The sequence below is a fragment of the Vicugna pacos genome, chromosome 6, assembly GCF_048564905.1.
Source record: "Vicugna pacos chromosome 6, VicPac4, whole genome shotgun sequence".
Classification (NCBI taxonomy): domain Eukaryota; kingdom Metazoa; phylum Chordata; class Mammalia; order Artiodactyla; family Camelidae; genus Vicugna; species Vicugna pacos.
Window position 1 is genome coordinate 94361119 of NC_132992.1, and position 22807 is coordinate 94383925.

The window sequence follows — 22807 nt, forward strand, 5'->3', positions numbered from 1 at the left end:
CTCTCCCAGGTGTCCCCTGTGTCCCCCAGTTTTCCATCCAGGAGAAGGGGCACCAGGGTCGGGGGTCAGGAGAGGACGGGTTTTTGGAGCGGGGTTTCCTGGGACACTGGAGGGCGTTGGTTCTGGCTTGGTGGTGCGTGGGGGTAGCTGTGCTGGGGTGGTCCCAGTAGGACCTTTCCCCAGAAGCTCTTGCACGATTGAGGGATGCCTTCTCCTGGGGTTTCGTGCCCCCGGCTGCCCCCATCTGCTTGCTGAGGGCCTAGCAGTGCCCAGCATAGGGTTCTCCAGGCAAATGAAATAGAAAGGACCCTCCAAGCGGAGGGAAGGGTCTGTGTGGAGGCCTGGAGGTATGAACCCTGTAGGTCTCCCTGGAGGTGTGACCCTGGTGGTAGAGCTGCGGTAGGGTACTGGGCCAGGTGGGACCCAGCGGTGGAGCTGCACAGGCGTTTGTGGCTGCTTGGAGAAGCTCCTGCTGCGCCGTCTGTCCCCCGTGGGGCCCCGGGGCAGAGAGATAGGTAGATGGCCGTGGAAGCCTTTCTAGTCACTGCAGAGTCAGCTGCACAAACTTGCCCGGTGAGTGTCTCGGAAATAGAGCCTCAGCAGTCCTCTCCTGTGGTCTCTGTGCCCGAGGGCTGTGGGGGTGGAGGCACGGCGAGGGCCCCCAGCTGCTGCGGCAAAGTCCCATGAGTCCCCTGGCCCGCCCCCGCCTCTGGACTTGCCGGCCCCTCTGAAGGGGCTGTGGTTTGCAGGCTGAATGTTGCCATCTCAAGTGTGGCCTTGCTGGGGCTGGCCCCTCTGAGGGTGCCCTGTCTTTGGAGCCTCCCCGACCCTCAGTAGCTTGGGGTGCCCAGGGCACCCCTGGGAAGAACTTCTGGATCTGACCTGGCCTCCACCTGGTGTGACAATGCACCCTATGGGTGGCTTTTCTGCTTCCAGCTCCTCTGTTTGCTAAGTCCTAGGGCGAGGCCAAGAAGGGGGAGGCCAGCCTCTGCTGTGCCAGTCCTGTGGTGCCTCCTGGCCTGAGAGCTGGGCTGCCTGGGAAGAATGCGCCTGCGGGGTCGGTGGAAGGGGGAAAGCAGAGGTGAGGAGGCAGCTCTAGAGAGCTGGGCGGCTTCCTGGAGGAGGTGGCATTGAGCCGGGCCTGGAGGGAAGTGGCAGAGACAGTGGGCCCAGCGGGAGATGTGATGGGGGCACAGGAGGCCACTGGGAATAGCCAGGGGGCCTTAGACACCAGGTAGAGAGAGGGGTTGGTCTTGGCCCTGAGGGTCCCGGGAGGCAGAAGAGGGGTGTGAGCTGGAGAGGACAGGCTGGTGGCCTGTCTGCCTCTGTGTGCCTGGTGGGGTCACGGGCCTTTTGCTGGGCAGCCCTACTGGCTGCCAGCTCACCATAACACGTGAGCATTCAAGGCTCCCTCCTGGTTTTATGTGCACTGATCGCGTTCGGGCGGGTGGTGATGGACTATGATGAGACAACAGTCCTGGCGATTGATGGAGACATTACTTAAACCATAAATAGAACTTTTGGACCCACATGAGGTGGTTTCCCCTGAACCAGGCCGTTGATCATTAGAGGCGGGCCTGGAATGTGGGAACACTGCGTGTTAGGCCCTAGAACGACACGCTTCTGGAGAGGCGTGCTGCGAGTCGCCACCACAGCCCCCTGGCGGGCCTGGCATGTGACTGTTTCCAGGCGAGCGTGGATCTGGGCTGCTGGGGTGGGAGGCATGGGCCTGGAACATTCCGGGTGCTCTGGCTGGGAGCTGGCCCCGTGGGTCCTTCTGTGGGCGTGGCCAGCTAGAGAGCCTGGTGTCTGGGTGGAGCAGCCCTCGGCCTGCCCTGGCCTAATTCAGGCCGCAGTCCACTTCCCCGTCCGGGAGCACAGAGCTCGGCCCTTTCCGGGTCATTCACCTCCCGAGTATCTGGGGAAGCGTCCCAGCTGGGACCGTCGAGCGGTTGCCTTCCAGACTGTCCGGTAGAGGCGGCTCTGCCACCATGGAGGACGTGGGTGCCCACGGGAGCGGGACTGTGGCCTGTCACCCTCCCTGGCTGCCCTGAGAGCGTGGGGCCACCCCAGGTGCTCTGCCTCCGCCTGCTTCACGGGGACACAGCTGTGAACCGTGGTGTCTCCCCCAGGTCGACAGGGTGCCTGTCAGATGTCCGTAGGACACCTGCACTCACTTTACAGATGACATTAAGGCTTTGTCCTCCTGACCCCGCAGTAGGCTAGAGGTAGCACAGCCTGGGGCAGCTGAGGATGGGACTGCGGGAAACAGTGAAAGGAGCTGCCCCAGGTCTGGGTGAGTGGAGACTTGTGCAAACCTTCCCTAGTCGTGCAGACACAGGCCAGGCCCTGCCCAGGGTCTCAGGGCTCACAGTCCAGGGAGGAGGACCTGGAGCAGAGGGTTCCCAGCCTGCCATGGGGTCTGCGGCAGCAGAGGCTCGGCCTGGACAGGGAGGATGGAGGGCTTCCTGGAGGAGGTGCTGCATGCTGCTTTGAGTGGGAGGTGAGGTCATTTTGGTGGAGCCACGGTTTCTGTCTGTCCATGGAGTTTGGGTGACACCAGCTTGGGGATGTTGCTCCTGCTGCCCCCCCCCACTTCCTGTGAGCACTGGCGGGGGCCCTGGTGGGTGTCCACCCGTCCTCAGGGACGTGGCAGGGGTGGAGGGAGCTTTGTATTCTGGCCTGTCTCTCTGACCCGACCCGCTGTTGGTGCCCCCTCTGGGCCTCAGGAGAGGATGGCCACACTTCAGGGGAGCTGCTGGGGTGCTGTTCCTGTGACTGGCGCCTGCAGGGGAAGGACATTCCTGGCCTGGGGGCCTCTGGGGGACTAGGCGGAGCTTCGAGGAGACCCTGGTGTCTGGCACATGCCCCCTGAGCGATGCCCCCCATGCCCTCTGCAGGGCTGAGACCGTGTCTGTGAGACCCCTCAGCCTCCTGCCCCTTCTGGCCCCCCCACCTCTCGGCATGAAATAGCCCGCAGTGAGGTGTTTCTCCCGAGGAGCAGGTGGACACTGTTCTTCACCTGCCGGGATCTTTCAGACGTGGAATTCAGGCCCGGAGGGTTCCTAAGAAATGGGTTAGTCTGGTGTTTCCCAAACCATGCTCTGTGGAACCCTGGCGCCCACTCTGGGCCCCCCGGGCACCGGCTGAGGTCAGGAGCCTCTGGCAGGGGCTTCCCCGGGGACGGTGGCGCGGCCCACCTCACGCTCTCCTCTCTTCATGCTTTTCTTTCGTTGCTGCTCTGGCACCTCCATCACGTTTTCTGTTTGGCCGCCCGCCTGCCCTCCCCTCGCCCCCTCTCTTCTGTCCCCGTGTTGTGGTCTTCCCTCTCGCCGTCCCCCCCGCCCCCCTGGCTTCTTTTGGCATGCCTGGGCTCTGCTTCTGGCAGGAATCGGCAGCGGCCGTCCCGATGGCCGGAGCCGTGTCTCGGCAGCTCGTGGGACGGCGGAGCCGAGGTGCGTGCGGGACCCCCGAGACAGGTCAGTGCCCGGGGGGCGGCCGGCCGCAGGCGTGCTGAGGGGCCTGCACCGTTGCTGGTGGTGCCGGAGCATTCTGGCTGGAGGTAGTGATGCCCGCCTGAGACGGTGGGATGGCTCAGGCCCCATGGGAGTGGGCGGAGGGGCTGTGGGGCGAGCCCCCAGCTCTGTCCCCTGCTGTCCAGGTGCCTCACTGGGCGGGCTCACGGGCTGGCCTGGGCTGGCGGTGGGCCCCACGGCAGAGCCGTCACGGGCTGGGTGGGGCAGCGCGGGTGCCAGCACTGCGGTGTGAGCCCGCTTCGGTCCTAGGGAGCCCCTGCCCGTGCTCCTCGCCTGGTGGGTGCTCTGCCAAACCCAGCTCTGCTCCGAGGAGTTCAGGCCCTGCAGATGACGCAACTTTAAAATGTCCTATACTGCCCTGCTCAACGAAGGAGGTCAGACCTCTCCTGGGGAGCATGTGCGTTAGAGGGGTTGATGTTTGAGGTGAGGGAACATCGCAGGTCCTGTGCACGGCAGGCCACGTCGGGAGGCTGACGTCAGGGTCCTTGGCTGCTCCACATCCTCACATTTGCCTGGAGGAGAAGCAGCATCCGGTTCCCGTCACGCGGGCCTAGGCCTGCCTGACCCCCCTCTGGAGTGCCCCTGTGACCAGGTGCCCCCTCTGATCCTGCAGCTCCCTTTCTCTTGGGTGCAGAGCCTGCCTCCTGGCTGTGGGCTCTGTGTGTCTCATGCCTGTGTCTCAGACTGTGCCCCTGGAGGACAGATATACTGAACACCTACCATTGCCAAGGCAAGGTGCCAGGCATGGGGAGACCAGGCAGGTGTGGTAGGCACCCGCCAGGGGCCTCCTGATTCCTGGCACACACCAGGTGCTCACACAAGCTGGTGGGATAGGAGAATATGGTGCTGAGAAGTCAAGCACGGCCCTGTTACTCTGGGGGTGGGCAGCACTACGTTGTAGCCTAGGTGAAGCCGGGGAGAGATCTCAGGGCTGGAGGAGGCCAGGGCAGGGCACCTGGGGCAGGCCCAGGGAGTGGCTTGGAGAAGGGGAGGCCTGGCTGGGCTGGGTGCTGGGGGATGCACAGGAGTTCCTACCCTATAGGCAAATGTAAGGCAGGTGGCAGGGCGTGGTGTGCTGGCACAGTGCCTGGTGAGGGCCTGGATTGTTCCAGGTTTGCCCTTCTCTGCCACTGACCTGTCCTCCTCACAGCCCTGGGGGAGATGCTGGTGCAGAGAGGGCCAGGTAGGGGGTCCTTGGCTACCATCCAGCCTAAGATTTGGGACTCTCTTTGAGCTTCCTTTGCAGACGTGGTATTGCTGTGACCCTCGGGGAGCCTGGGAGCTGGTGCTGACCACAGTCTGGGCGGGATGGGACTCCATCCCGGTGGGGAGGGATGCTGCCCTGAGCTGGCAGGCCTCCTGCCAGACGCTCCTCCTGGGGCCTGTGGAAGTGCCACCCTGGCATCTGGCTGTGTCACCTGGGAGAGCCTGAGGATGGTGGGCCCTCCAGAGTGGCTGCTTCCTGGGCTCCTCTCCTGCAGGGTCACTGGAGGCCCGTGTCCTGTCAGCGTGAGGACCGCAGGCCTTATCCAGCCTGACACAGAGGACACCTTGGACAGTGGTTGTCAGCAGTGCTCGGGGTGGAGTGGGGCTGGGAGTCCCAGGGACTGGGCCAAGGTGCCTGGGGAGCCCTGAAGCCTGGGGCCGGGGTTGGGCGGCTTGGGGAAGAGGATGGGGCTGGGGGTGGCCGGGCTAAGGCAGGCTGCTTCCCTCCTCTGCCAGGGGCCATGCCCACCCCCCTGGGGCTGTGGCTGGCCTTGGGGTCCAGGGCCTGACAAGTGCACATAAATAAAATACACAGTGGCCGGATCTCAAGTTTGCCAGCGCCGTCCGGGCGAGCCTTTAATTACGTTTGTGCTTCATTACGAGGCTGTCTCCCTCTGGAACTTACTTTAGCTGACTAGCTGGAGACGCCAGTGGGGCACTTCAGCTGGCGGGAGGATCACACATCACCGTGCACGGGGCAGTCAGTGCTCGTGGCAAACACTTGCTTTGGTTCCTTCTGTCACCATGCCTCTGGGTGCTCGCAGGCGGGTGGCCCAGCGGTGAGGGGCGTGGGGGTCCCTGTCCATCTGTCCCAACCACTGGGGTCACTGGGGTCACTGCATTTCTGGAGGTTGAAGGAGGAGGGGCTGGAAAGTGAGGTCCCTGGGCGGACATCTGTGTCTACCTCTCCCCCACGGGGCCCCGTGGGGCAGACTGCCCTCCCTCCCCGAGCTGGCTGGGTCCCATGAGTAGGGGCCCCTGGGAGCTCACTGGGCTCTGGGGTGCGCAGGTCTGCTCCCCAGCTCCCGGCTGAGGCCTGATGCTCAGGCAGGCCCCCTCCTTCCCTCCAGGCTGAAGCAGCGGTGGCCGCGGTGGCGGTGGCAGACACAGTGCGGGATGGCCCCCCTTCCGTGGGACCTGATGGTGTGCCAAAGACGTGGGGCCGCGGTGGGGCCTGCACTGCAGCCCTGGTCACTCCAGCCCCCGGCGCCCCGGCGGGGGGCGCCTCGGGCCCGTCGGCGGCAGCCTCCTTCTTCCTCAGGTACGTCCTCCGGCGCAGGGTGGCTCGGGGTGGGGCCTGGCTCGGGGGCAGCTTGGACAAGAACAGTAGGAGGGGCCTGCGGGCCTCAGCTCCTGGCCCCAGTGGCGGCGGGCCTCCCCTGGGCACCACGTCACAGCACTGTCCAGGGAAGGCCGCTCGCCCTGAGAGGGAGGTGCAGTCGAGGATAGGGTTCAAACTCAGAATCTGCCCCTCGGAGCTGTGCAGCCTCGGACAGGTCGTGCAACCTCTCTGTGCCTCAGTTTCCTGATGACGCTTTCCTCCGAGATGCTGTGCGGTGCACCGAGTCCTGAGAGCAAGCTGGCCCAGCGTTGGTGGGGGTGGTGGGTTGATGCCGGCAGGCCTTGGGGCAGATGCCCCTGCAGTTGGGGAGCACGGGGTGGAACTGGCCTGAGGGAGCATCCCTAGGCACCTGAGGAGGTGGGGGTGAGCTAGGGAAGGTGTCCTGGGGGCAGGCTGCACCCAGAGCCCACCTGCTGCACTCCCTGGGGGTGCTGCGGGCACACTCCCTGTTAACGGCCACCCTTACGGCTGTTAGATCTGGCTCCTCCGGCGGCCAGGGGCCGAGTGGGTCCTGGTCTCAGTCCGGAGCTCCGGGGCTGGGGCTGACTGCAGCCTGGGGTTTGCTCCCTCCACGCCTCCGGGATGCCTAGCCACGGCCCTGCAGGCACCTGTTGGCTGGTGAGGCCTGTCAGGCAGGGAACTCTGTGAGCAAGGTGCAGAGGTGGGAAGTGGGGGGGGGTCTCTTCCCCGGCTCAAGCCCCTCCCTGTAGTGCCCTTGGGTACTGGGGACCTGAGGCGGGGCTCCCCCCACCATGGTGTGAGGATCACAGGGTGTGATGGGGGTTAATGAGCGGTGATGGTGGGCCTGGCGCGGGTCGCTGTCCCATTAGCGGCCCCTGTGGGGACAGGGTGCCTTGTCAGCTTGTCTGGGGGCTCACTGCCCCAGTTAGGCGCAGAGAGCCCGGCTGGGATTCTCTGGCTGTGGGGTGGGTGGGAGCCTACCTTGTGGGCCTAGGGGCCCCTGTGTAAGAGACCAGGGCAGGCACACCTGGCATCTGGGAGTGTCCTGCCCCAGCTAGTCTCTCCCTCGGGGCTTTCGGCCTTGGCCACCCTCCATCAGGTGGTGCTTGCAGGAGGATTTCAAGCCTGAGACCGTCTGAGAAGGAGGAAGACCAGCTCCTGTGGTCCCGCGTGGGGGCCACGCTGGCTCATTAGCGACCCCGCGGCCCCGGAGCCGGGCTGCCTTTTGTTCCAGCTGAGCAAGGCCGCCCCGGCTGCCCTTGGGAAGTTACCATAGGAACAGGCGCTTCGGCCGGGGCCGGGGGCCGGGACGGCGGAGGCAGGTTTTAAGGGGGCTGCACTGCCAGCTGCCATTATTTCCAGCCTGTTGGACGCCCCGAATCACAGCGGCTCCCTGAAGGGTCAAAGGCCGTTCGAGGGATGGGTGTTCCAGCCGGAAACACCGTCCCGAGCACGTGCCTGATTTAGGCCCGAGACCCTCTGCTCTTCGGGGCGGTTGCACCCTTAACCACCAGGGTGGGATCTGGGTGCTCTCAGCTGTGCATCCACTCCTGTGTTTTGTGGGGAGAGGCTATGGCTCAGAGAGGGAAGGGGCTTGTCCAGAGTCCCCAAGAGACGTGGAGCTGCTGGATCCTGTGCGGGGCAGGGAGGGTCTCAGGCGTGAGCTGAGTGTATGTTCTGTGTCCCCAGATCCACCCCTTGCCAGGGACCCGGGGGTAAAGCTGTCCCTCGCCCATGCCTGCCCCTCAGAAGTTTCTGGTTAGCTGGGTGTAAGGGGGTGGAATCTGTGAAGGGGCAGAGAACAGTGTTGTCCTCAGGGCCGTGGGACACGGAGTTGCGCTTTGAGAGTTGAGGAGGAGTCTGGTGTTTGCCAGATGGAGGCAGAATAGGACGAGGTTAGAAGCTGGGTTCTCCACTGGTCCCCGAGCATTCCCTGTGGTCTGGCACCGGCCTCGGGCCTTCCTGGGCCTTCCTGAGCCTTCTGCACCCCCCGGCTCCTCACCCTGTGTGGGGCAGCCCGGGCAGGGAGTGATTCCATGTGTGGTTTGGTGGCCAAGGTCTTGCTAACGCTCATGGGGTGTGGAGCAGGGGAGTAAGGCCCAGCGCCCCGCGCCCTTTTGCTGGGTCTGGGTGGGCAGCTAGGGCGTGGCAGCGGCAGCAGTGTGCCAGCCCCTACCAGAGTCCTGGAAAGGCCGGGCCGCTGCTGTAATTACGTTTTCTCAGGAGGCTCTGGCGACCTTGACTCCCCCTTCCCGCGTCCTCCCACTCCCCCATCCTTCCTGTTTCTGCAGTCTCCCCTCTCCCCTCCCCCAGATGCCTCCATTAGCTCGCTCTCCTGCCTGCCCTTCTGGGCCTTTCTTTGCGGAGGGGTCACCTCCTGGACCCCTGAATCTGCATGGTCTCGGAGCAATGTTGAGGGTCTGCTCGGCAGGCACAGGGTCGGGGGAGCGCTGGGGTTTCCTTTGGGTGCCAGGATACCCCCTGCACTCGTGGGCACCCCCCACCTGCCCGCTGCATTGCAGCCTCTGTGGATCCCCTGCCCCCCATCTGCCCTGATGCCAGGCACCCAGCAGAGGCCCAGAACCACAGTGGGTGCTGCCCAGAGGCACATGGGTAGGGGGGCTCTGTGGAGAGGGGGCCCTCCCTGGCAGGGTGGGGCCGAGGAAGCCGCATAGCCTGTTCCCTGGTGATGTGGAAAATGCTGGCCATGGCAGGGGGCAAGGGGCAAGGGGCAAGGGTCAGGGCTGCTGGGACCTTGGGCCTTGGCCTTGGGGGTCTAGGCCTCCTTAGCAGCCCTGCCTTCTGGACCCTGATGGGCAGATCCTGGGGGATCTCAGGGCCTGGGGGTTACAGCTCCTCAGGGTGGGGATAGGGGCGTGGCTTGTGGCCCAGTCCACCAGCCTCATCGCCGCCCAGTTAGGAAACCCTGGGTTGGTGTAACTGACCCCCCAACACATCCAAACGGGCCTGTGTGTCTCCTCGGGGTAATTAAGGGCCTTACCATCAAGGCCAACTGCCTGTGAAATGACCATCTTGTTTGGAAAAGGCCGTCTTTCTTTGTAAAATGGCAAATATTTCCCCTTCTGTTTCTGTGAATCAGTGACCAGGGCCAGTGAGCCGGGGAGAGGCCCCTGGGAGGACAGGGAGCGGCCGGTGGGGGAGCCGGTCACTCATTCGCCCACGGCCTCCTCCTGAGTGCCCCTGTGTCCTGGGCCTGGGCTCGGCAAACGTCTGCCCTCTGGAGCCCCCGCCCGGTGGGGGCACAGCCTTGTAAACCTGTGTCTCAGGACAGGGAGTGCTTCCTGTGGTAGCGGGAGGCACAGGGTCTGGGGAAGCCCCGCGTGGGGGCATCGGGCGGGCTTCCCAGGGGAGATGTTCACAGAGCGTGAGGAGAGCTGTGTGTGCAGGTGAAGTGCCTGCTTCTTCAAGTCTTCCCTTCAGAGCCGGAGCACTCAGATTCTCCCACACTCCCCCTGCAGGTCCCGCCTTGACCCCCCCCCCCCGCCAGCTCCCCAACAATGCAGTGGGTGTCTGGTCCTGAGGGTGGTGCCTGTGTGTTCTCTGAGCCTCTGTGAAGCCCGGTGTCACTTCCTCCCCATCCCCACTGCTCAGAAACCAGGTCTGTGCTCCCAGAAGGCTGGGCCCTTCAGGGCGGGCGGGCCCTTCAGGGCGGGCCGGCCCGGAGCGCCCCTGCAGGCGGTGTGGGCTGAGCTGCAGTGGTGGGTGGCTGATGGGCTGGTCCTGGTGTTGGAGGGCCTGGATTTCATCAAAGGACAGAGCACTGTCCTGGGGCCTTTGAGTCATGCCGTGAGGCAGGCCTGTGAGCACAGAGACCTGGAGGGCTGGGCAGGCCGGGCGCAGCTTCTCAGCTCCGGGTCCCACAGGGGCTGAGCCTGGGCCAGGAAGGGAGGCGGGGTCACCCTGGGTTAGGTCAGACCATGGCCAGTAACATTCCAGCCTCCTGGGTTGGCGGGACCTCAGAGGCTCTGGTCCTAGCTCCTGTCCAGGCTAGACCTGGGCGTGTCTGGGGGGAAGGACACCTCCCCATACTCCGCTGCTGGGGCCCTGAGGGTGACGGGAGGATGGGGTGAGGACTGTGCTGGAAACTGGCTCCTGGGAGGGTCTGCGGCTGCATGTGTGACCCTCTGATTGTGGCTTCTGCAGCCTGGTGTCCCCCTGGCCTCCCCCAACTCCTTCTCCATTGGCCACAGGTCCTCTTGGCCTCTGAGTCCTCTTGAGCCTTGGGGGTTGTGGTTCAGGTCCCCTCACCCCCAGCCTCCACCTCCCGGGGTGGCCCCGCCCAGCCTAGGGAGGAGCAGGGAGCCCCCCGGGGTGGGGCACGCCTCGGCCATGACTGTCTGCTGACTATCCGGTCACCCTGAGGGCCTGGCCGGCACTCTGCAGAGCAGGCTGGTGTGAGGCAGCCCAGTGTGCTGTCCTTCTCTGAGTCCTGGGAGCAGCACCACTGCACCACGTAGAAATGGGAGCGTCCACAGGACCTCCTCCACTTTCACAGGCACAGCTGTCCTGGTTGTGCCCGCCACAGCCCGCCCCGCCAGGTTATCCCCGAGGCGCTCTGCCCTCCCTGGCGGCTCCAGCCCTGGGCAGTGCAGGGCAGTGGGGTTGCGGCTGCCTGCTGGACTCTGACGTCCTCTAAGTCTGCTTGTAGTTGCTTCCCATGGGGGTGGTTGGCAGGAAGCTGTGATGTAACCCAGGGCAGCAGGCCGAGGCTAGGGGTGGGGTGGGTGGGGGGAGCCCCAGGAGCTGAGGCTCTGATAAAACGGCCCCAGCTCCCCCGGCCCCCAGCCTGAGTCTCCCCAGGCCCCTAAGATGGCCTTGCTGCGACTTGGTGCGGCAGAGCTCCCTGGGCCAAACCTTTCACCCTGTGGCTGGGTGACGCTGTCAGCCCCATCCTGCCTGCTGTGTGATCCTGGGGCCAGGGAGCAAGGAGGTTTCAGGTTTACAAAGTCCACTCAGGCAGGTGGGCTCAGGCAGGAACCAGGGTAGCATCTGCTAGTGGCCGGGGGACCCATGATCCTGGCTTAGGGTCCCCGGCTCCAGGGGTCTGGGCAGCTTGTGGGTTCCACTCATGGGACCCTTGTGCCCTCTCTGTGCCCCCCGCCCCGCTGGCCACGCACCAGCCGCCGCCACTGCTCCCTTAAGGGTCCGCCCCACACCATAGATTACTTTTATTTTCCATGATGACACCTCGCTAGGAGGGAAGCCGTCCCTGGGGTCTCTTAAAAGACAACTCCTATTAAAGATGAGAGGAGTTAAGCAAAACGCCGGCGGTAGCTCTTGCCAAGTGGGAGGTGGGCTGAGGGGGCTGCGCGGCCCTGGCGGGTGCAGGCCTTTCTCTTGAGGTCCTGTTGAGGAGGAGAAAATAGGCCTGAGGGGCTTGGGAGAAGGGGGAGTGGGCGCCGCACGACTGGTGGGAGGGGCCACCCTGGCTGGTGGGCAGGTGCTTCCAGCTCTGAGCTGACACCTGTCCTGGACTCCAGCCCCTTTCACTGGGAAGTCGGGCAGGGGCTGAAGTCTGCGCACAGTGGCTAGAGCCCAGGTGTGGACCCAGGCCCGCTGTGTGTTCTTAACTATTAGTGTCACCTGTGCTGGAGGCCTGCACTGGGTGTCTTGAATGTATTAGCTCATCAGGGCCGCACACGAGGGCCTCTGGTGGCCAGGTCATCCTATGTTAGAGATGAGGAAACCGAGGCACAGAGAGACTAAGTCACCATGCCTGGGTCACACAGCCTGTGAGAGACAGACCTCAGAATGTGCTGTCCTGCCCTGGCTGCTGGGTGGGGGACATGGGGCAGGTAGACATTGGTGGGAGGAGGATGTCCTCAGTGCAGGGTGCAGGGAAGGGCATAGCCCTGGGGTCTGGTGTCTGCCTGGGCCCCTTGTCGCCTGGCCTGCATGTGGCAGCCCCAGCCTGGGTGCCCCTACTTGGCTGCGGGAAGTGAAGTGCAGACTGCACAGCTGCATTTGGGGGAGGGCAGGTGGCAGGACCTCTCTGAGTGCGCCCCCCTGCTCCTCCCCTCCCCAGGGCGGCCCAGAAGCTCAGCCTGGCCTCCAAGCGCAAGAAGCCCCACCCCCCACCACCCCCTACCACCCGCGGAGCCTCCATCTACCCCAGGGACTTCAGCGGGGTCCTGCAGCTGTGGCCGCCCCCCGTGCCCCCCTGCCTGCTCAGGGCCGCCTCGAAGACCAAGGACAACTCCAGCAGCACCGGAAAGGTAGGCCCTACCCTGACTTGGGGCGACCCTGGGATGAGGCTGAGGGTGTCTGAGCGGGTGCAGGGAGGGCGATCGAGAGATGGAGGGGCCCTGCTTCCTTCCCCCAGGTCCGGGTGGGGTGACTGAAGCCCAGGCCTACCTAACGGCTCCACGGGTGGCAGGGAGCCTGGGAGACTGTGGTGGAGACATGGGTGGGGGTCCCAGGCACATGTGCTGGTCTCAGTGTGGATCGGGTCAGCCAGGACTCCTGGGGACTAAGGGTCGGGATCTGACTGCAGGAGCCCCTTTGCCTGGTCTCTGTTGGAGGGTGGGGCTGAGGGCATGGGTGGGACCCCTGGGCCCTTCAGTTCTGGGCAGACCCCAGCCACGGCCTGACACAGTCAGAGGGGGGCGTGTGATCAGTGAATTAGACTGCCACAGGGTTCAGGTGGGGAAACTGAGGCCCAGTCAGGGAACAGGCTGGCCGGCCCCTGACTCCTGTGGCCTTGTGCTGAGACGAGATTTCCGTGCTGGCCCCGTCTGAGTTGCTTGTAACTGCGCCCCAAACCTGGGTTAGGGTCCTGTGTGTGCGGATCTGTGTGAGCACATTGGTGAGGGGGCTCTGTGCCCATTGAGGGCGAGGAGACTGAGGCACCAAGGGGCTGGCCTGTCGCCAGGGCCGCATGGCTCTGGGGTGAGGATTGGGCCCCGAACCTAAGTGTGCACCTGAGTGCTTTTCCCTGATCTTCTGTCCACTCTGCCAGCCACTGGCCCCTCCCAGGTGCCTCCCAGAGAGTGGCAGGGTTTAGAGTGGTCCCTGACCTGGCTGCCCACCCGTGCGTTGGGCCCGGCCTCTCCAGCGCCCAGAGGCTCACCCCCCGCAGAGTGGTGGGGTGGGTTCCATGTTCCCCTGGGTTCAGTCTGTCCTGCCACCTAGGATACCCTCCAGGGGGCTTCTGCTCCTAGTCTGGAGAGGGGCTGATGCATTTGCAGAGGGTACCCTGCCTGGGCTTGAGCTCTGTCCTCTATGCACAGCCCCCGAAGGGCAGCCCCTCTGTCTGGGACTTCTCTCTCCTCACAGTGGGGCCTGCTGGACTTTTGTGACTCGGCCAGGCTTCCCTGTTCCAAGAAGCCTTCCCTACCCCTGTTACCCCTACAAGGGGCCTCCTGGGCTCCCAGGCCCTGAGACAGAGACCCTTGTGGCCCCAGACAAACTGAATGGCATCAGGGTCCCCTGGGAACTTGCTGCAATGGGGAATCTGGGCCCTGCCTGGGATGTGGGTGTGGGAGTGCAGGGGCCGGAGGGAGGAACCTGCAAACTGGGGCCAGCGAACTGGCTGTGGGAGAGGGGCTCTAAGCGTCTGGGTTGGGTCGGGGGTGGGAGGCTGAGGGTTAAGGACCCTTCCAGCACAGGCCCCTGCTTTCTTGCAGCTGCTACGTGACTTGGGGCCCCAGTAGGCCTCCACCACCTCCCCCTGGGACCAGGCCCAAGCATTCCAGGGTGGGGGCTCCTCCCGCTCTCAGTGGCAGACCACCCCCTCTGCCCTGGTCCCCCACCGCCCCGACGCCCCCACCCTTCCCAGGCAAGGAGCATGTGGCCACCCATCCTCTCACTGCCCACCCCAGGGCCCCCTCCCCAGCTCCCTGTGTGTTATCTGCACGAATAACACAGTCAGAAATGCCTCCTGAAAGGCATTTAATATTGTCAGAGAAAAGAAGTTAGATTACCCTCAATTCCTGACATTAATGTGCCACTTAAGGTAATTCATCATCCTGTGGTATTGAAGAAGGCTGCCCCCTCGCAGCCCCTCCCCCCTCTCCAGCCGGGGCCACCTCCTAGGAGTGGAAGCCCCCCTTTTATGCAAAATGTGTTTTTTCTTTTTTCCCCTCCCTGGAAAGCTATGCAGTGGGGCTTTGCAGTATCAGAACATTGAGACGTGCTCGAGTAGCGCAAAACCCCGTCATTTCCCCGCGGTAATGGAAGGATTCTCACAGACAATGACTCGGGCGTTTAGCTAGGGCGGGCAGCGCAGCGTGGGGCCGGCGCAGGTCCCCTCCCTTGGGCGGTGGGTCCCCAGTCCCGCAGCCATCAGCAGAGCGGGTGGCAAGAGTGGCTTCTCGAGGCTTCTCCCTGCGAGGAACGCTCTCCAATCTGCAGAACCCATTTGGCTCCTGAAGTGGCCAGGAGTTCACGCTGGAAAAAAAAAGGCTAAAAATTACTGAGAAGTGCACGTTTTTGTCTGCTTGGCAGCCGCGTTTGGAAGTGAAATAGTTTTGTTCATGTTGTCGGGGAATGAAAGAATCGATTCTTGCCTAATGGAGCCCAGGTTCGGGGGAGCTCAACAGAAAAGTGTTTCTTTGCGAGTCTCCCCGGAGGACCGTGCGCTCCTTACTAGGAGCGATTTTGCGCGTCAGTTTGCCACATGCTGAAGGGGAGTATGGCGCCTCGTGCGAACTACCCACGGTAAACCAATTTTGCCGGCGCTATGTATCTGTCACTTACAATTAAATCCGTGAAAAATATTGGCTCTGAGATGAGCCTGGTAACTTGATTTGCACTGTGGTGGAGAAATCGGAGATGTCGCCGGAGAGTGGAGCGTGGTGTCTTCCTGCAGAAACTGGAGTCTGGCGCCTTCTCCCAGGAGGGGTGCTCACTCACGGTGGCTCACCCGAGGCAGAACTCGGCCCCTTGGCCGTCCACAGGATGCACAGAGTGTTCGTTCTCCATGCAGGTTTTGGGGTGCTGGTAGTGCAGCTTGCACGGGGCTCTTGTGTCTCGGTTCCTCGCTCCCCTCCCCACTGAGCCTTCTGTTCCCTTGAGGGCATCAGGGTTGGTGGTCTAGCCCCAGGGAGCTGGGCAAGAATGTGAGTGGGGGTCCGGGCAGGTCTTCTGTCTGTCCTTGTGTTTTGAGGACACATAGGAGCTGAGGCTGCATGGTCACCTGCTGGCCCCTGAGCTCGGATGAGCCCCATTTGGCCCTGCCCCCTCCCTCCTCTGCCTTGACCCCACATCCTGGCCTCGGTCTCCCCACCATCTCCCCAGGTGCTCTCAGGGCCCTGAAGCCCTCTGGCTTAGGGCTGGGAGCTGGGAGGGAGGGGCTTCCTGGAGGAGATGAGGGTGGATAGAGATATGGTGGGGCTGGGGGGAGAGGGAACGCATCCCTCTGCCTGCCCACCTTATCATGTGCTGAGCCTGGCTGTCCGTGGTCGGGAGCTGGGGGGTTGCAGGGAGGCCCTGGCTCTGAGGCAGCCCCTTTCCTTCATCGGGGGTGGAGGAGGCACCCTCAGAGGAGCAGGTGTGGGGCCCTGAGAGGCGGACCTGCTGGGAGGGACAGAGCGCAAGCCTTCCTTTCTGGGTGGGTGGGGCCCTGATGCCCCGTCTCTCCTTTTCTCCCTCCTCCAACCCCACATTTGGGGTTTGGGATTCCAGGAGACCCGCGTGCAGGCTTTGTGACGTGGGCAAGACAGGTGACCTCTCTTGGGCACACATCCTCCCTCCTCGAGCCAGGGGGTGGGGGGTCACAGTGATGGCTGCTCCACCCGGGAACTGGGGTATGTCTGTGTGGGGTGACTCTGCTCTCAAAGGCTCTGAGTCTTTGGGTTCAGCTCCCTCGGTGCTGGCTCTTCATGAGTCAGCGAGAGGGCCGATGGGGTCCCTCTGCCCACTGGGGCATCTGGGGTCTGCTCCCCTGTTTTGCCCCCTTCCCATGCCCCCCGTTCTGTGCTGACGTGCTCAGCGCCTGGCCGGTCTCTCCTCCCACTGGCCTCATGTGGGATGAGCACTGGCCTGGAGCTGGGGCGCGGGTGCCCGCATTCCTGCGGTGGCGATCCCGTGTTGAGGCCTGGCCCGCTGTCCCAGCTCGCGCGGGCTCCTCCTGCCCTGTAATTAGCGGCTGCTCAGATGTGCGCTCTGCCTGCCTCCCCAGGTGAAGGTCATGCTGCGGATCTGGCCGGCACAGGGGGCCCAGCGCTCGGCAGAGTCCACATCCTTCCTGAAGGTGGACCCTCGGAAGAAGCAGGTGACCCTCTATGACCCTGCCGTGGGGGCCCCGGGCAGCTCGGGCCCCCGACGCGCCTGCTCGGCTTCCGTTCCCAAGATGTTTGCCTTTGACGCCGTCTTCCCCCAGGACTCGGAGCAGGTGAGGGCGGTGGTGTCCTTGGGCCGGGGGCTGGGCTCCCGGCTCCGGACGGTGGGATGAGGGGCAGACCTGCATCCCTTCTTGGGCCAGGCTGGGGGACGGAGATTCTGAGAGGAGGCCCGGGTACAGGAGGCTTGGGAGCAGAGGCCGGCAGGCCTGCTGTGTTTCCCTCCTCGCTAGCCTCCTTTGCCCTTGGGGTGTCTCCACTCAGTCCCTGGCCTGGTTCTCAGGCCGACTTTCCAGGGAAGCGCCCGGTTTTCAGAGCCTACCCTCTGCAGAAGCTTTCTGAGGGGTGGCGGTTTCACCCAGGATGCTCCCCCCGGCATCCTGTGTGTACAGTGACCCCATGTGCGGCAGGGTCTGTGCCTGGGGTGGCAGTGTGACCTGTGTGTGTGCATGTCTGTGTGCGCCCGGGCGCTGCGTGTGCCTGTCAGCCCTGTGCGGCCGGCTCATGCTGTGTGTGTGTCCTGTCCGTGCGTTTGTTACACGTGGAGATCTCTGTAGTTTTGGTCCTGCGTGCCCTCCGGGCTGCCTTGTGGACATACTCTCTGACTCTGCGTGTGATGAGACAGCCGTGGTGGGTGGCCCGGCGGTGGCCTCTTGGCCCTGGCGCCTGCCTGACTCTGGGCCCCCCTAGGCCGAGGTCTGCTCGGGGACAGTGGCCGACGTGCTCCAATCTGTGGTCGGGGGAGCAGATGGCTGCGTTTTCTCCTTTGGCCACACAAGCCTTGGTAAGTGCTTCCTCTCTGCAGTCACCAGGTGCCATTTCCAGGTGGGGCAGGGGGTGTAGGCACGTCCCATATGGGTGGTGGGTGGGCACCTGAGGCGGGGGGCTCGTGGAGAGGAAGCCGAGACCCTGTGGACCTAGAACACAGTGGGTGGCAGAGCGGACCAGAGAAGGGTCCTGGGGTCTCAGTGGTTCCAGGTTGGCCCTGAGGGCTGGGCAGGGCCAGGGAAGCAGCTGCCAGGTCTGGCTGGGCAGGTCATGCTGAGCCCGTCACCCCACGTGGCCCCCAGGCAAGTCCTACACCATGATTGGGAAGGACAGCTCACCCCAGAGCCTGGGCGTCATGCCCTGTGCCATCTCCTGGCTCTTCCGGCTCATCGACGAGCGCAAAGAGAGGACGGGCACCCGCTTCTCGGTCCGCGTCTCGGCCGTGGAGGTGTGCGGCCGAGACCAGAGCCTGCGGGACCTGCTGGCCGAGGTGGCCTCCGGCAGCCTCCAGGATGCCCAGTCTCCGGGTGTGTACCTGCGGGAGGACCCTGTCTGCGGGGCGCAGGTACGCTGTCACCACGGCCACCACACGGCGGGCAGGGCTGGCGAGCTGGGGGCTGCAGGGGTGGCCTTGGGGAGGAGGGCAGGGGCCTGTGGCTCGGCCCTGAGCCACTCAGGCATCGTCCCCTCTGTCCGCCTGCAGCTCCAGAACCAGAGCGAGCTGAGAGCACCCACAGCTGAGAAGGCGGCCTTCTACCTGGATGCCGCACTGGCCGCCCGCAGCCCCAGCCGGGCAGGTGGCAGCGAGGACGCCGGGTGTGGCTCCCACATGCTCTTCACACTGCACGTCTACCAGTACCGCGTGGAGAAGTGCGGCAAGGGGGGAAGTAGGTGTCGGGCGTGCGTACAGCCAGGGCTGGGCTGGGCTGCGGCAGGGTCCTGAGTCCGGGGCCCGGGGCCCAGGGCCCAGCCTTCACCCTCCTGCCCTGTGGTTTCAGTGTCTGGAGGCCGCAGTCGCCTGCACCTTATCGACCTGGGCAGCTGTGAGGGGGTGCCTGGTAGGGCTGGAGAGGCCCCTGGGGGACCCCTGTGTCTGTCCTTGTCAGCCTTGGGCAGTGTCATCTTGGCGCTGGTCAGTGGAGCCAAGCATGTGCCCTACAGGTGAGTGGTGGGCCCATGGGTGGGCCCTGACCAGAGCCCGGGGAACCAGCTCAGGGCAGGTCAGGGGGGCCCAATGTGTCTGTGGCCCCCCGAGCCCTTGAATCTTTGTTCCTCCATCACCCGAAGGGGCTTGCCGTCCTTGCTGGTGGAGGTGGGGTGGTTCCAGCGTCCAGGGGGCTGGGGAAAGATGTGGGTACCAGACCTGACCCCAGGGCTCCAGCACAGCCTTGGTCCAGCAAGGGGCCTGCCTGCCTCCCTCCAGCCTTGCAGCAGCCCCTCGCCCAGCCTCCCACCCTGACCCCCTGCCCCGCTGGCCCCCAGGGAGCACAGGCTCACCACGCTGCTGCGGGAGTCCCTGGCCACCCCCAGCTGCCGCACTACCATGATCGCCCATGTCTCTGATGCGCCGGCCAGCCATGCGGAGACACTCAGCACCGTGCAGCTGGCAGCCCGCATCCACCGCCTGCGCAGGAAGAAGGTCAAGGTTAGTTCCACCTTCCTCTCCCAAGGTTAGTTCCTGCCTCTTCCCTGCCTGGAGGGCCCTCCAGGCGGCTTCCTCAGGCCCTGCTCAAAGGTGGGGATGCCAGGTACCCAGCCCTGGTCAGACTTCCTGAGTGCCCTGGGGTGTCAGGGCTGCACCGTTGTGGCCCTGCCTGGAGGAGGTGGAGGGGCTGTGACCAAGGTCGCCTGGATGCCCTGAGCAGAGCTGGACCTGCTCATACTGGGGGTTGTGAATGCCTGGTCTCTGTCTGCCTGGCCTGGGGTGGGCACGTGGTCAGGGCCGCCTGGTGGGACCCCCGTGGCCTGTACACCTCCCAGGCCTGGTCCAGCAAGGCACGCCTGGGGCAGCCCTCAGTGGGGCTGGAGAGTGGACTTAAGGGGTCCAGCAGCCCTGGGTCTGAATCCTGGATTTGTGCTTATATGCGCCATACGCCGCGGGTGAGCGTTTTCCCCTCCCTGCGAGGCAGCTTGCTGCTTCCTTGGTTGCTGAGAGCAGGCTGTGTTCAGCGCCTTAGACCTTTCATGCTGTTCCCGTGTGTGGTGGGGCGTGCTGGGGGTGGCCGCTGTCATTTCCTTCACTGGGATGTGGTGTCTGTGGCTGGTGGCGCAGGGGAAGACGGGCCGGGCAGAGCCGGCTGCTCAGGTGGGCCTCCTCTGTCCCCAGTGCACATCCAGCTCCTCGGGTGGGGACAGCTCCTGTGAGGAAGGCCGAGCCCGCCGGCCGCCGCACCTGCGACCTTTCCACCCCCGCTCAGTGGCCCCAGACCCTGACCACCTGGCCCCTAGCTCGCCCGGCGACCCCGACTATTCATCCAGCAGCGACCAGTCCTGCGACACAGTCATCTACGTGGGGCCTGGTGGGACCGCGCTGTCGGACCGCGAGCTCACTGACAACGAGGGCCCGCCTGACTTTGTGCCCATCATCCCGGCCCTGAGCCACCACCGGCCCTCCGAAGGCCCGCCAGACGCCGACCACTTCCGCTGCAGCACCTTCGCAGAGCTGCAGGGGCTGCTGGGCCGCATCGACGGCAGTGAGGGCCCATCGGGAGCCCCGGGCAGAGTCGACGGGGCCCAGGCCAGCCTGGCCCACGGCAGCAGGAAGCCCTCGCCGCCTGAGGCTGTGGCCCCCAGGAAGGCGGTGGGCTCTCTGCTGGCTGCCAGCACACCCCGCAGCAGCCCTGGCTCAGACGCCCGCCGGGGTGGCCCAGAACCCTCCAGGGCTGGTGGGGACCAGAGGGAGGACAGCACCAGGCCTGAGCTGCCTGCGTCGGACAAGGCCACAGGGGCTGGGGGGTGGAGGCCGCTCCCCAGCCCGGCCCCACCCCCACCTCGGCAGCCAGAAGCTGGCAGAGCCCTGGAGGACCCCGGGGGAGCCGAGGCTGTGGTACGGACGCCCCCCGTGGGCATGAGTGGGCAGGTGGGCTGCCCCTGCTCACCAGCACGCGGCCACCGCCTGGAGCGGGGCCTGCTGACCACCACGGTGACCCTGCAGCAGCCCGTGGAGCTCAACGGCGAGGACGAGCTGGTGTTCACACTGGTGGAGGAGCTGAGCCTGGGGGGCCTTGCTGGCCCCGGGCGTCCTGCCAGCCTGGCCAGCTTTGGCAGTGACTGCTCCCTGCGGGCCCTGGCCTCGGGCTCACGGCCGGTCAGCATCATCAGCAGCATGAATGACGAGTTCGACGCCCAAACCTCCCAGGCCCCCGGCGGGTCCCCGGACAGCACGGCCGACGTCTGCACGGCCGACAGCCTGGGCCTGGCGCCACACCCTCCCTTGCGGGCCAGCCCAGACCTCTGCAGCCCTGACTCGTCAGCAGGGCCTGAGGCTCTTGGCCCCCTGCTCCTGGAGGACTCCCTGGAGGACAGCAGCTTCCAGCTTGCAGAGCACCGCTGCCCGGGCAGCCCGGCCCCTGCCCTGAGTCCTCCTCCCGGGGAGCAGGCGGCAGCAGCTCCCACCCGACCTGGCCAGGAGCCCCAGCCTGTGTCTCCCCGGGGGGCAGCCCTAGCACAAACTATCCACTCCAGCCTTCCCCGGAAACCGAGAACTACCTCAGTGGCCGATCGTGTGGGCTGTCCTCGCCTGGCCCCAGGCCCACCTGGCCCTGGAGGCCTCTTCGAGGACCCTTGGATGCTCCGGGCAGACGAAGGTGGTTTGCTCCACCTGGCCTCTGCTAGCAGGGCCCCCAGCCCGGCCCCAGTGCTAGCTTGTGCCCGGAGGGTGGTGGATGGCTGTGAGCTATCCAGAGCAGTCCACAGACCTGAGGCCGTGGCTCAGATCCCACCGCTGCGGAGGGGGGCCACTACGCTGGGTGTGACCACGCCCTCCGCATCCTTTGGGGATGCCCCAGTCGAGGCAGTGGCCTGCTTGGCCAGCCTGAAGGCTGCCTCCTGCAGCAGGAAGAATGTGGCTCCCAAAGGGGGCCTCTGTCTGAAGCCTAGCGGGGTGGCCCCCCCTGCCCCGCCTGTGCGCAAGTCCAGCCTGGAGCACAAGAGTGGCCCGGCCGTGGCCCTTCCCCAGGCCGGGGGCCTGGTTTGGGCTGGGGCTTCCGCCCTCCTCCGAGGGGAGGGGGAGGCCAGGCCCAGCGGCCGGACTGACCACTCCGTCCCCAGGGCCACGTCCAGCCTGAAATCCCGGGCTGGCAAGCCAGAGGCGGTGAGCCGTCCTGCCACCCACGGATCTCTGGAGCGGTGTGAGGGCCTGGTGCACAGCAGCAAGGCCAGGGAAGGCCCCGGGAGGCCAGCCCGGGCTGTGCCTAGGTTGGGTGTGCCTCCCACCAGCCCCACACCCTTGCCTGCTTCTGCCTGTAGGAGCAGCCCGGTCAAGGCCGTGGGGGTCCCCAAGCCCCCCGCCAGTGGAAGCAAGGGCCGCAGCCTAGTGGCTGGCGGGTCCAGGGCTCCTGGTACTTCGGTGAAGCTGCTGGGCCCTGTAGCCGGCAGGAGCTCTGGTGGCCCTGTGATGGGTCCCAGGGTCACCCCCCGGGCGGTGCCGGGCGCTGGGGCCAGAGCCAGCCGGGGCACTGTCATGGGCACAAAGCAGGCGCTCCGGGCTGCCCACAGCCGCGTCAACGAGCTGGCGGCCAGCGGAGCCCGAGGCCGAGGCGGCCCCTCGTGGGGCTCGGCCGACTCGGACAGCGGCAACGACAGTGGCGTGAACGTGGCCGAGGAGCGGCCGCCCGCGGGCCCGGCTCTGCCCTCTCCTTACAGCAAGGTGACTGCCCCGCGGCGGCCCCAGCGCTACAGCAGCGGCCACGGCAGTGACAACAGCAGCGTGCTGAGTGGGGAGCTCCCTCCCGCCATGGGCCGCACTGCCCTCTTCTGCCACAGCGGCGGCAGCAGCGGCTACGAGAGCATGATGCGCGACAGCGAGGCCACCGGCAGCGCCTCCTCCGCCCCTGACTCCATGAGTGATAGTGGGGCTGCCTCCCCGGGCGCCCGCGCCCGCAGCCTCAAGTCCCCCAAGAAGAGGGCCACAGGTGGGTGGGGCGCACCCCTGCTGCTCCCAGAACTGGGGACCCTGCACAGCTGGGCATGACCTTCACGGACCCCAGATGCACGCAGCCCTTGACAGGTTCACAAACGGGCCTGGGCTTTTCAGTGTGCAGGTGTGCGCAGCCCTCTACAGTTTATAAACACACTGCCCCAGAGGCTGGTCTCCATCCCCGTTAGAGAAGGCTGGCAGGGACGAGTCCGCACAGGAGGGGACTTGGTGTGGGGGCACCAAACCCGCTGCCCTCCCGGCCTAGTGCCCAGCTGCCTGGAAGCCCCCTGCAGGGCTGCTCCCGCCGCCATGCCCGGGACCCTTGTCTCTGGGGACCTGGGTAGGGTGGGCCTGTTTCTCATGCTGTGTGGTTGGGGGGATTAGGTCACGGGCTGATGTGTAGGAGGGGCAGGTGCACCCTGGGATCAAGGCTGGGGTGGGAAAGCTGGAGGCCCACCTGAGGAGCAGGGAGGGGGACCTCGGGAGGTGTGGGCGG

The 22807-nt window shown here is 65.2% G+C and overlaps 1 protein-coding gene across 2 annotated transcripts in view; it reads left to right on the top strand.

Moving 5' to 3' along the window:
- The window catches only part of KIF26A (kinesin family member 26A), a 40023-nt gene that overhangs the window by 14613 nt on the left and 2603 nt on the right, over positions 1 to 22807 (top strand). For both annotated transcript variants that reach the window (XM_072963838.1, XM_072963839.1), the window contains exons 4-12: positions 5873 to 6063; positions 12152 to 12341; positions 16247 to 16459; positions 17097 to 17190; positions 17477 to 17739; positions 17878 to 18061; positions 18173 to 18335; positions 18657 to 18819; positions 19501 to 22306. In XM_072963838.1, the coding sequence (XP_072819939.1) occupies positions 5873 to 6063; positions 12152 to 12341; positions 16247 to 16459; positions 17097 to 17190; positions 17477 to 17739; positions 17878 to 18061; positions 18173 to 18335; positions 18657 to 18819; positions 19501 to 22306 (4267 nt within the window). The remainder of the gene's footprint in view (positions 1 to 5872; positions 6064 to 12151; positions 12342 to 16246; positions 16460 to 17096; positions 17191 to 17476; positions 17740 to 17877; positions 18062 to 18172; positions 18336 to 18656; positions 18820 to 19500; positions 22307 to 22807) is intronic.